General features: G+C 44.0%; 1 protein-coding gene across 4 annotated transcripts in view; it reads right to left on the bottom strand.

Annotated features, from left to right (window-relative positions):
• LOC139622610 (homeobox protein Meis1) overlaps positions 1-12661 on the bottom strand; it is a 203937-nt gene that overhangs the window by 66912 nt on the left and 124364 nt on the right. For all 4 annotated transcript variants that reach the window (XM_071480009.1, XM_071480008.1, XM_071480007.1 and 1 more), the window contains 4 exons: positions 11313-11454; positions 10926-10976; positions 10314-10364; positions 8855-9001 (listed from right to left, as the gene is read on the bottom strand). In XM_071480009.1, the coding sequence (XP_071336110.1) occupies positions 8855-9001; positions 10314-10364; positions 10926-10976; positions 11313-11454 (391 nt within the window). The remainder of the gene's footprint in view (positions 1-8854; positions 9002-10313; positions 10365-10925; positions 10977-11312; positions 11455-12661) is intronic.

The raw sequence follows: 12661 nt of genomic DNA, 5'->3' as shown, positions 1-12661 counted from the left end.
CTACAACTTAAGATAGGCTGCAGCGAGCGCCAGGGAGTGATGTCATCTAAGCAGAGCAGACCAGAGACGGAGGGAGAGAGAGGTAACTAACTAAAGTATTGCTACATAAGTATAAATCCTCGGTTTTGCTCGCAAATGACAAAAAAATGCATGTCCAATCCCACTAATGTAGATTTAAATTTCATTTGAGGAAGCAGAGCCAAGACACAGACATAACCAAATAAGCTGAAGTTTTTCCCACAGTCAAAATATGAGACAAAAATATTGCATGAGCCACCAAACTGACGCTGACTTAAAACTTTATAAAGACAAATTAAGAAGTTCAAGTATTATCTCAGAGTGGACGTCCATTCCTTCCTCTCCGACTTCAAGAATAATAACAGATGATCCACTTGACTAAACTGAGACTAGTTTGTGTCATCAAACATGAGCAGCTGACTAGACAAGAGAGACTCTGGAGACCTGGGTTTATATATAGTAAGCTGTGTGTGTGTGTGTGTGTGTGTGTGTGTGTGTGTAAGGGACAGTCTCAGGCCAGATGAGTGTCAGCTGCACAACGGATGGTAGAGAGCAAATGGTCCAGACAGGATGAAAAAGGACTACACACACAAATACACACTCCCCACATAGATATACACAACAAATAGTGTTCAGACACACACAGACAGGTACATGTGAAATACAAAATATAAACACACAGATACAGCACTATCAAGATCCCTGACACAACCACAGATTCAGTGCTTACATTTACGCACGTATAAGACACACACACAAACACAAACACACACACACACACACACACACACACACACACACACACACACACACACACACACACTCAAGTTGCACGCTGCCCCATACAAAGCTGCTACATAATATTGAAACTAAACCAGATGTTGCCTCTTATCTCTCAGTGCCTCTGAAAAGCAACATTAGGGCTGAGGACAGGAGAGAAAAGAGACTTCAAAATAGAAGGAAATGGAATCTTGTGTCTTATCACACGCAGCCAGCTATCACAAACAAACACACAACAAACAAAACATCCACGCACAAACACTTACTCAAGTCTCCTCCACCGCCCGCGTGAGCCTATCTTTGCTCTGTCAAATCAAATGAAGCCGATATCAAGGGGCAATGTGGTGTTTGCGTCGCGCTTTTAGGGCTATGTGATGAAATGAGTGATAGAAGCCCACAGGAAGACGAGTGGAAGGAGAGGAGAGGAGAGAAACACACTGGGGAACAACTGGTTTCAATCGGAGTACTACGAGCGGCGCTGCCTGTGCGAGGAGGATTTGGAGCCCAGTTTAGCATCATAAAAAAAGTAGACATTAATTCATCACACAGGGTTTGTTTTAAACAAAATGCAGAGGGAGTAAAATAACAGAAAAGAAAATACAAGTCAGCAAATTCAACACATTTGGGGTCTATTAGAGCTCATTTGATGTTCCTGGGCTATGAAATTATAATCCAGTGCTTACATGGACGATATAATCGTTGTTTTCCAAATTAGGCTTTGAGGCTTTGCAATAAAGAGGAAATTCACTGCACAAAGGCATGACTAGGATGGTGATTGGGTAGATAAATGTTGATTATAACACAGATAAGATACTAAGAGGGTCTTTTTTTTTTCTCTACCTCTAACAAATTATTTTTTGCTGACCGTGGAGACGGTAGAACACTGAAAAATGAAACACCCGTGCATGACTGAGTAACTCCGGAGAAGATCAGAAGTGAGGTAATCCAGACCACATGCTCGGCACACAAACAGTTAACACTGCTTTTTGCCAGCTCGTCCAAAAGTGCAGCTTTTAAAAAATGAGTAGAACTTGTTTATTCAGAGCCCTGTGAAAAAGAATAGCACACTACCCCAGGGACGTCGAACCCAAGAGCCTTAGCTCACAAAAAGGATGTGTTTTTTTTTTTTTTCTTTTTCTTTTTGTTTTAATTCTGTAACAAATTCCACTTGGAAATATAATTAGAAAGATGAGGGGGAAATGGCAAACTACTGCATTAGCTGTAATTGAACAAAAGAGAGCTTTGCCTGCTGGGAGGTGGCCGCTGAGGCCCCATGGGAAAGGGGGCGGGGCTGAGACAGGGCCTGGTGGCATCTCCACGGGGACAGGGAGTTTATTTATAATCACAGGCCACCCTTGGTCAGAACAGGCCCAGCACTGATCTAACACGCAATTAATACACACAAACACACGGCTGAGATCACACACACACACACACACACACACACACACACACACACACACACACACACACACACACACACACACACACACACACACACACACACACACACACACACACGGCTGAAATCACACACACACACCAGTCCACACAGGTCACACAGCATGTGCACACTCTTTTGGTCACTTGTATACACACAAACACACACACACACACACACACACACACACCCACTGACACAAATACTTTTTCTCTACCTTATGCAAACATCACAGAACTGCCAAACTCACAGTCCCTGTTTAACAAAAGCACATGCACTGACCTCAAGTCACACAACGACAAAAAAACACACACCCTGTGCCAACAAGTCCGCGCCTCACAATGCCCAGGTCCACCTTTAAAAATGTGGGGTATGTAAATTCACAAGGTGAATAGATGCATAAACAGAAAGCTTGAGGAAACAGAGAGAGGGAGCTGTCCCACTGCACACGTAGTACACACATGATTTATTCTGTCCCCTTAATGAGCCGCTCTCTCTCGCTCTCTCTCTCTCGCTCTGTCGCTCGCTCTCTCCTGTGCAGGATATAGATTAATTCAAAGCTTAATTGTTTAGTAAATTCAATTTTCCACATTCTATTCTGCCTAGCTTTAGCTAAAGTTCTTAAATCTGCCGCGCCAAGCCGAGGGAACCCTGTTTGTGAGCCATGCATACCTTTTTTTTTCTTTTTCTTTTTCTTTTTTTTTTTCATTACCATTTTTCTTCCCTCCACCACCCTAATTCACCATGAAAAGATTTTCCTTGCTGGAAATTCTGATTCCGCTATGATCGGTGAGGCATTCCAATCCAATGCATTCTCATTGTGCTGCGTCTAAGATGCGAGGGGGGGCTTCCCTTTCTCGCTGTGCCAGGCCCCATATCATACAAGCGCTCATGCAAGAAATGTTGCCTTGCCAATTCATTTGCAATAATATAGAAAATGGTTAAGGTTGTTGTGCTTTGCCCCCCACCCTCTCTTCTTTCCTCACTCTGAAATATCTTTTGTGATGATATGGATATTTACTTTTCACTCTGTGCCAGCAAGCGTGCAGGAATAATCATATGTGCATACTTAACGGCACAGACATAAATATCCAAATAACCCCCCACACATACACTCCTCAGTGGTGGTACATCTGAATCAAAGATGACAGTTGGGCTACTCCATCCCCCAGAATGCTTTGGTGCATGTGTTCTCTGCTGTTTTTTTTTTTTTCTTTAACACATTTTCTTTAACACATTTTTGACCTTTACAACAGCGCTGCTTCCTCCAGTTGAAATCTGCGAGAATGCCATGTGTTGTAGCAGCGAGATGGCCCGCTGTAGCTCCGGACACATTCTCCCACTCAGCTGAATGCTGGTGAGGAAGCTGTTAGTGAAAGGGGCTGAAAGGCCAGCTATTGTAAACTCCTGTTTACTTTGCTTTCCACTGTGACTAGATAAAGCAGGATCTGCCTCTCTGATAACCGGCCAGGCGAGCACTTGCCCAACTACCTCTGCTCTCTCTGCTCTCTCCACCCCTCCCTGCAATATTAGTACTTCCAAAAAAGAAAAGAGGGGCTGATAATGGTATGCATGGTGCAAAGAAAAGGGAAAAAAAGGCAAAAGACCCCTCCCACCCATTCCTCCCCAACTCTTCACAATAGACAAAGAAAGAAGAAATAACCTTATAATTGCTGAAGGGGGTGAGGGAGAAAACTGGATTTGGTCTCTTGAGTAAGTAAAGTATGCTACACTGAATAGCCGTCAGGTACTCTTCAATCGGCTTTTTAAAACCGGTGGGTTAACCTCATAGAGACAAGCAAAGATAATTACATGTTTGAGATAATTACCAGAGCTTTCAAAGTCCATTTAGATGACACTCACGGAAACTGATTTTCTTTCTGGTTTTCTCTCTCTGTGGCCTCTTCCCCTTCAGCTCTCACTACAGACTCCTTGTTTACTCTCTGTGAGCTGAAATCCAAACAAAAACATTAACTCGAGTGCCCTCCCCTCCACGCCATCTAACCCCAAACACAGCATATTCCTCTTTTTTTTCAGCTGTGAATGAAAAGGCAGGCGTGATTTCTTAATGACGTGTTTTGTTGTGGGTTCTTCGTTAGCTTAGCCTAGCTTGACTTACAGCCGCTGCGCTGGGATGTTCTCTGTGGATTCCTTGGAGACGGGCTGTTTGTGATGGTGGCCATTGTCAGAGGCTCGCAGGGGGTTAAGGGGGAGAGGAACTTTCCATTAGCTAAGTACACATGTGCTAAGCCAGGTTATTGTTTACTTAGCCAAAGAAACCACAGCAGGCCTCAGGGACAGACATGGCCGCCCATCATAAGTAACACGAGACACTAGCCAAGAACTTTATTTGCAATCGAGATCTTGTGGCTATCACAACGAAGTATCTGTGACACAGTGCGGCTCCACTAAGCACAAGTTTCAAGCAATAACGCATGACTTAGAAACATCTAATAAATCAACTAAAAAGGAACCTGGTAGAAAAAACAATTGCACCGTGGATGTCTGAAAATATATGAAGGCATATAAGAAGCTCCTGACGTTCCTGTTCTTTGAAGTCTCTCTGGCCTTGATTTGCTTAATCAGAATCACCCCTACTTGCTATTCCACCACAATAATAAAGAGGCTAAGAAACACACAAGTCACGTGGTCGCCTCTTTGTATCACTTGTTGAATCCTTAACAGCCGCCCCACATTCACTCTCCAATGGAAAAAAAAAGGGGGAGTTCAAGAGAGGGGAGGGAGGAGGGGGTGTAGAGGGAGGGAGGGGGGTGAATGGGGGTCAAACCTCTCCTCTATTCATCTACAAAAGCTGCTATTACCAACAATCACCACGATGATTCAAAAGTTTGTATTAAGAACAGCAGTGTGCCACTGTAGGAGAGAGAGGGACTGAAAAAAAGAGAGAGTGAGCGGCTGTTAAGTCGGGTGTAACTCGATCCATACTTCAACGAGAAGCGGATAGATTAGCGATAGCGGTGTACTGATTAGGAAAATAGTGGCTGACCCCAGCGGTCAGGGTTTCCATTGAGTTCGGAGGCGGGGGGGGGCCAGGGGTCACTCTTTGACCGCCAGAGTTACCTAAACCAACACTGCTGGGTCTCACTGACCTGGAAACCAGCACTTGTATGGCATAACAGTGCCAATTGTTGGGGAAAGATACCGCGATAGTGCTATCAAGAGAAAATTCTTATACAGTGACCACAACACTAAGCTCACACAAGCAGAGTTTGTTTGGGAAAGATTGTGTGGGACATAAGGAAAAAAGCAACGGATCCAAAATATATAGTTGTTATTTCAGATTGTAGGCTATTCCACATTCTTTGAACATGATTTCAACAACAAAAAAAGAAAAAATCATGCTCTGAAAATGCCACTTCCACCAAGCCTCTCCAATATAAAAATACCTCTCCACTAAATTAACTCAGCAGATCAACTGCTGAGCATTCATAATCACTTAAGTCTCTCTCACATCCCCGAAAAGTCAGGCGGAGAATATTTTTAACGGAAATTTCAATTATTTCCAGCCCCACTTCAGCCTGCATGGCTCAATCAAGTAGAGGAGCTCTTGAGACTTGGAGTGAGTCCTCAGCACTATTAGTAGTGTTCTACTCTACAGCGGAGAGCCCGGGCCCTCGGAGTTCATTAGCAAATTGCTGTGCCCCTCCCCTTGCTCTCAGTGCAATTAAAGGCAACTGTGCAAATGACGTACAGCGGCGTGGAAATGCCTCCCCACTTCTTTAGGCTGAGGTGAACATGTGTGCCAGGCAAATAGGGATGGCAATCAGCAGAGCGACTGCCACCACGCTTCCACAACAACAAGAGAGACGTACTCAGTGTGGACACAAGCCTCTCCACATTAAAAGGCCTCTGCAAAATTCAGTCAGAATAATAGGATTTCATTGTGCCTTTTATGTTTATACACAGCTGAGCTCGGAGCAGGATGTATACGTCTAATGGGGGAGCTGAAAATGTGCTGCTCAAGTGAAGAAATGAGGCAAACATGGAGGGGAGCTCTCCAGGGAGCGGCAGGGAAAGGGTTAACAAAGTCCAACTGGTGCTAACCAGTCACTCCACTCACATAGCACCTGAGGGGGGTGCTGCATTTATCAGGCCAGTCTGAACACACACATGCACATGCGGCAGAGTACACACAAACACACAGACACATACACATATATGCATACACTTGAAGACAGCTTGTGCACATTTGCACACACACACCAGCACAGGAGGGTGAGCCCAAACTGGCTGGGCTGCATTCACAAGCCAGCGCAGAGCCTCCCTGACTTTTTCACCTCTCAGCTATGCTCTGCTCTCTCTTGAAAGGGGCGCTCAGCGTCCCTCCATACTCGCCTGCACAGGCAGACTAAGAAAACAATGTAAAGACATGTAAAGAATATTCAGAAAATTACTGTTATGACGCAAGGGTGCATAATGCAGCAAGAAAGTCAGCGTTGTTGAATTGTTGAGTTTAATAAATTCAAAGTATTTTTTTTTTCCCTCTGACATTTTTTTTCTCCTCTGCTACAGTCGCCTCACTGGAATAAATTGCTTTATGAATAAATGAGCCTGCTTTCTCCGTCTTGTTAACATTGTTCTTTTGTGCAAATTCTCAGCATTTTTTTCCAGTCCACTTCAACTTTATGCCCGAGGGCATATATTAAAAATACATATGGAAAGAGATAATGCACACACAACGCAAATTCGTTAAGGATGTCACTGCCTAACAACCGCAGATAAGATGTCACACAAAAATAGCCCACAAAATTCAAAAAATATATATGCAGCCGCAAGTAAGTCATGAAGTGCAGTGCCATTAGATTGACAATATAAGTATTCAGCAGTGAGAGGCACGCAACCTCTCCCTGTTTAGATATGCCCATTTACACACAGCCTGCTGCTGTGGACAGTCTCCATGTTATTGTACTGGAACATAAGCCCATCCCTCAATATTACACATCTGTCAAAAAGTTTCCCCTGCATTTTAATGCAAACTATGCCTGTAGGTCATTTATATCATTCTGTCAGTGTAAACATAAGCTTATGTGGTTTTGTCCTGAATTGGCTATATGTAGCTATGGCCCATCATTATATTAAATTAGGCCAAGTCTTCATCTTACAGTCAATTAAAGATCGGCATCAGTGCCCCAAGCACAACGTAATTTTCTTCATATACCTAGAAACCCATGGGTTTTAACACACCCCATTTCCATATCTATACACCATAAGGCTTCACTGCGTGTCCTGACCTGTCTATAAAAAAACTTCTGACCACAGAATCCCGAGAGAATACAACCAGCCGTTCAAAGAGACACTTAAATGCACAAGTGGCGTCTGTGTTATTTAATTCTGTTTCTGGATTAAATGAAGTATTATCTTCCGGGTGATCTTTCTCATTTCCATAATCAGACATAAGGGCTGGGGATGGAGGAGTGCATGCGCGGCGGGGTGGGGGGGGGGGCTGCTCCCAGTCGGGCCCCAGTCCGCTCCCAGTCCTGCCATTGAGCCCAGGACATAAAAGCCGGTGGCTGTCTCTCCCTCTCCTCAGACCAGCCACTCAACCATATGGAAGTCCGCGGATTTAAATTATTTAGCCTAATCGCTTCATTACTTTTTATGTCGGACTCTCCAACTAATCCCTTTAATTTGGCCACTTGTTTTTTTTTTTGTTTTTGTTTTTTTTTCTCCCTCATCGGCATAACAGCTACTCTCCTAAACTATTCCTTAAAACTCTGGGATAGTTGAATTTATTGAAACATGGTCTCATAGCCTGCAACCACGTCTCCTGCACAAATGACTTGAGCTATTAATGGCCGAAAATCCAGATTTGCATAATTCTAATCATCGGTTGCTGTTATCATTATTTAACGGCAGTGTGTGGACCATTAGGGTCATGCCTGTGCGCACACTACAATGTCCCCGGAGTGCCAACAGTCAGTGGAGCACATAATGAAGGCTGTGGTTATCTCTGATATCTGCACAAAAGGAAACACTCCCTAATCTACCTTTAATACCCGCTGCTTCTATAGCTTTCGAAAATAAACGCTCTTATTGGCGCTGAATCTGTGCGCTCTGAGCGAAAGGGAGGAGGGGGAGAGGAGGGCTCTCGATAAGCAATGTGCACTCATGTCTAAGGAAAAATACTGACAAGACGCGTAATGAACCGTGAACTTCACAGTGGAGAAACCGAGGCACCTAAACCACAGTTTGCAGCCCATCCTGCTGCTGCTCTCTCCTGGGCCTCACAACAAGAGAGGAGCTGATAAGGTTTGTTTCAGAAAGAGACAGAGAGGAGAGAAAAACGGAGAGAGAGAGAGAGAGAGAGAGAGAGGCACTAAATTAAAATCGACATGAAACAGGTCAAGTTTATGGCGACGCTTTTTCGAGCTAATCTTCCCAGGTCGGTTCCGGGTTCAAGTCTTAATGGGCCAATAATAGCGACGTTATTCAGAAAATTTTTCATTCCGATGGATGGAATGTAAAACGGCCCTAATCATATGCAAATAACAGCGCAGCAGAGTAGTGACCCAGAATAGCTGAATAACCAGCAGGGAGAACACACACACACACACACACACAAAGAGAGGGAGGGAGCTGGAGAGAGAGATGTACCTGATCAAGGGCCACCGATGATCTTGTGATTTCCTCGCTGTCTGATTTGGACCCGCCCTCTCTGTCGTCTATGACCAAGTCGATGGGCATCTTGCCTTTCAAGCAGCTGATGTACCGGTGACAGAAATTATCACACAGCTCATGTACCTACAGGGAGAGGAGGCAGAGGCGTCACACACACTCACCCAAAAGGGACATCATCACACTGCAGTGACATGTGCGACCACAACACCGCCCCAACTCACACACACACACACACACACACACACACACACACACACACACACACACACACTGCAGCTTTTAACATGCAAAAGAGCCCCGAAGAGTTCTAAGGCAATATGGGAAAACCTGATGATCGCAGCACAGCTGTTGCTTCTAACGTACTGAAGTATTTCTAAAAGATGAAACTTTGACTGACTCTGTGATAAATTATTTAATATGATCCATCATTAATAGTTTATTTATTTATTTTGCCTCCGAAATGTTTTTTTTCTAAGATATTGCTTCACCTTTGCCAGAAATGATAAAAGCTGAAATAAGATCACTCCGGACTCCTCCAGGCTGAGGTGTGTCCTGATCCAGTGCCGTGCCGTGCCGTGCCGTGCTGTGTTTGCAGCGCTCACCACCGGGACTGTGATATTAACTTTATTTTTTTTTTCTCCCCTCAAAATAGAGATATCGTCGAAAATTGACAGTGACAAGAGGGCTCAGGGGCGACAACGCACTCAACACCCGTGTTAAATTCATCACCGGTGCCCCGGGTGGTGGCCGTGAGAGGAGGGTGACCCGCTTGACTGACATTTAAGGTAAACTGTTTCATTTCGCCTACTTATTACATTATCAGTGCTAATGCGGCGCATCCTGGCTGAAACGTCAGATGCCTGTGCGGGGAAATCTAGCAGCGCAGTCCACCTTAAAACTTTCTGTAAGAGTTTCCTTTACTGCTGCGCAACATGGCCACAGCTTCGACTTAGGCTCCAGCCTGTGTTCCAGACCTGAGACGTGTTTAGAAAACTCTCACTTTTAACAGCTTTGACAGCGTTTCGCGGTGTTAAAGTTGAGGTTAAAGTTGACAGCAGAGACCACTGTGGTCCATCTGATACGGAGGCAAATCAGAGTTTCACACCCACCACTCCTCCTATCCACAGATGGCTGCCGGGGGCCTTTTGCCCTCCACAGAGAATCGTTTCTAAAAACCCGCAAAAGTTCGCCTATATGTTTCACCTTGCATGCAGTCCCTGCCAGCATTAAACTTCATTAAAACATGCGGGGAGATTTGGGCACAGAGATATCCGTTCCAGTTGTAACAGCTTGCGTCGTGATTAAACGCGGAAGAGAAATGGCCCCATGATTGATTTTGACGCTAATTATAACCGACTAGCAAAAATACATTTATGCAAATACAGCCCATAGGTCTGAAGTGGCACACTGGACAGAAATGACGAGAGAATATTACCTTCTCCAGCTCCAGAAGATGAAATCGTAAAACTTGAATGGCTTGAATCATCTGAAAAATTAAAATAACAATAAAAAATGAGCTGCTCACATCTCTTGATATTAAACAGGCACGTTTCTCTCAATACAAGTAACTGCAGATGAGGAAAATATTCATGTGAATGGATTTTATGTGGAACTGATATTAAAACTTGGGACGTTATTGCAATATGGAGAGCAGGCACACAGCACAGGCTGGCGCTGCAATAAGCCTCAGAGTCAGAGATCTATTAGCCACCAACTAGTCGTGAGGAAAACGTTATTCTCATATCACAGTCAAAGCACCAAACTGCACAAAGTGAGGAGCAGCAATAGAATAACTTTCCAGGCAGAGTTCAAAGGTTTGTGACAGCTGCCAAACAGCGGCCCTTCATCTGCAGATAGGACCGGGGGCCATCGTGATATCAAACAGCCCAAAAAGAGGAACATCACCTCCAATCGTGCTTTCAATTTCCAGCACCACACATGGTTCTCTGACACAAAGTATACATGCCAACAGCTGGTGCATTCAAAACCCTGATCAAATGTGAGAAATCTAATTTGTGACGTGAAAAAAAATTATTATGCATCTTACCAGATTATCCAATTCTGGATTCGATGAAAATAAAGGCTTTTCTGCACGAATCTAAAAGCAAAAACATTTTCATAAAATACATGAATATAAACTGTTATAATGTTATAAATAATATATAATAGACGATTAAATATAACACGCAAGTGCTGAAAAAAACGTGTATTAATTTCCACTTTATGCACAGCAAACACTATATGAAATTAAAACATTTTACATAACTTTTTTTTTTTTTTTGTGAGGGTCATTTTATTTATTTTTTCCCCAATGCAGATTTAACTTCACGCACTGAAGTCAGAGCTCCACACTTCGGACATGCAGGTAAGAGCTCAACCAGCCCGAGCATGCACATGAAGAAAAAAAAAAAAAAAAGAGTCAAACTCTCCTGACCTGTTTTGCAAACACTGCTATGTCTTCATTGAAAGATTCCGATGAACAGACGTCTCCTCCCGCCACCCCGGGCTCTCTGGGGGTGCAAGTCGCTAATTCACATTTCTCAAAAATCAGTGCAAGCAAGGGGAACAGGGGGTGCCTGGGAACACACACAATAGCAAATGTCACCAGAGAGAACAGCGCCGGGGTCAAGACTACTCCAGGCTAGATTTAGCCAGCCATGCTACTCTTCAGCAACTCGCCCATGGGGACTGCTGCTGCAGCCTCTGCTATTATATTATGCAGAGGCTCGGAGAAGGGTTGCAAACAGCGGGCAGACTTCTGTGATTAAATCTAGGCGCGCCTAATAGCATAAAAGCTTTAGAGTCAGTCAAACAATTTCTTGCACAGGTCTCGGTTTGGATCACAGGCGAGTGTGTGTGTGTGTGTGTGTGTGTGTTTGGTAAAATTCTCAGAAGCTGTATGTGGCTGAATGTGCGCACATGTGTGTATTATTTGTTGTGGAAGTCATCAGAGTAAATATGTGCAGCCTGGTGAAGCTCTCAGGACAGCATGCCTCCTCAAGTTGTGTCATAATGGCGTCAGATGGTGAAACTCTTAGTGGCATGTTCAGCCTCCATGAAAACACAAAGCTCAGAATTTTTAATGGACCTTTGTAAAATAATTAATGCCATGCATATGTCCGATTTCCCTTCAACATAATATATTTTTAATTTGCAGAGGTCTGGCAGGTTACACATAATTAATTTAAAATGGATAAAAACGAGACTGGGTAATAATTCTGCTCATAATAAAAGATAAAATGTAAAAAGAAACTGAGCAAGTTAAATTATAAAATATACATAAAATTTAAAAAATAGACGTTATAATAAAATAGGACTTTGTCTCATCATTATTTATAAGAGTGAAAATAGATGTCTCAGTTTAACACTAAGCAGCAGGACCTCTAGGAGACAGCCTCAACAAGTTTCCTTTTTACTCCTCCAGTGTTTGTCCACTTGTTTACTCAGCGGAAACATGTGGTAAACATGACTGACGGTAAAAGCATTAAACTCCAAACTGTGCAAAAATTAAAGCACAACAAAAGCCCTGTGCAGCCACACTCTTCCTCAGCGCCTGTGCAGCAGTTTGGGCTCCAGTGTTTGTGCTCTAACACTTGAGCGGGACACAGGGCTTGTCCGGAGCAGTGAGCCGGTGTTGTGCCGTAAGCAGCACCCCTGCAGAGTGAAGCAGCCTCTGTACATTTGGCGTTGTTTTTCCTGCTACGGGACTGACTTTGCACCCACTCGCCCACCCCGGCTGCTCCCTCCGGGCCCGGATACACGCCTGCCCGACAGAGAGCGAGT

This window comes from Trachinotus anak, unplaced genomic scaffold (assembly GCF_046630095.1).
Source record: "Trachinotus anak isolate AG129_WGS33_773 ecotype Australia unplaced genomic scaffold, CSIRO_AGI_Tana_v1 ptg000007l, whole genome shotgun sequence".
NCBI lineage: Eukaryota > Metazoa > Chordata > Actinopteri > Carangiformes > Carangidae > Trachinotus > Trachinotus anak.
Note: the sequence above shows the minus strand (reverse complement) of the source record. Positions and strands in the feature narration are given on the sequence as shown.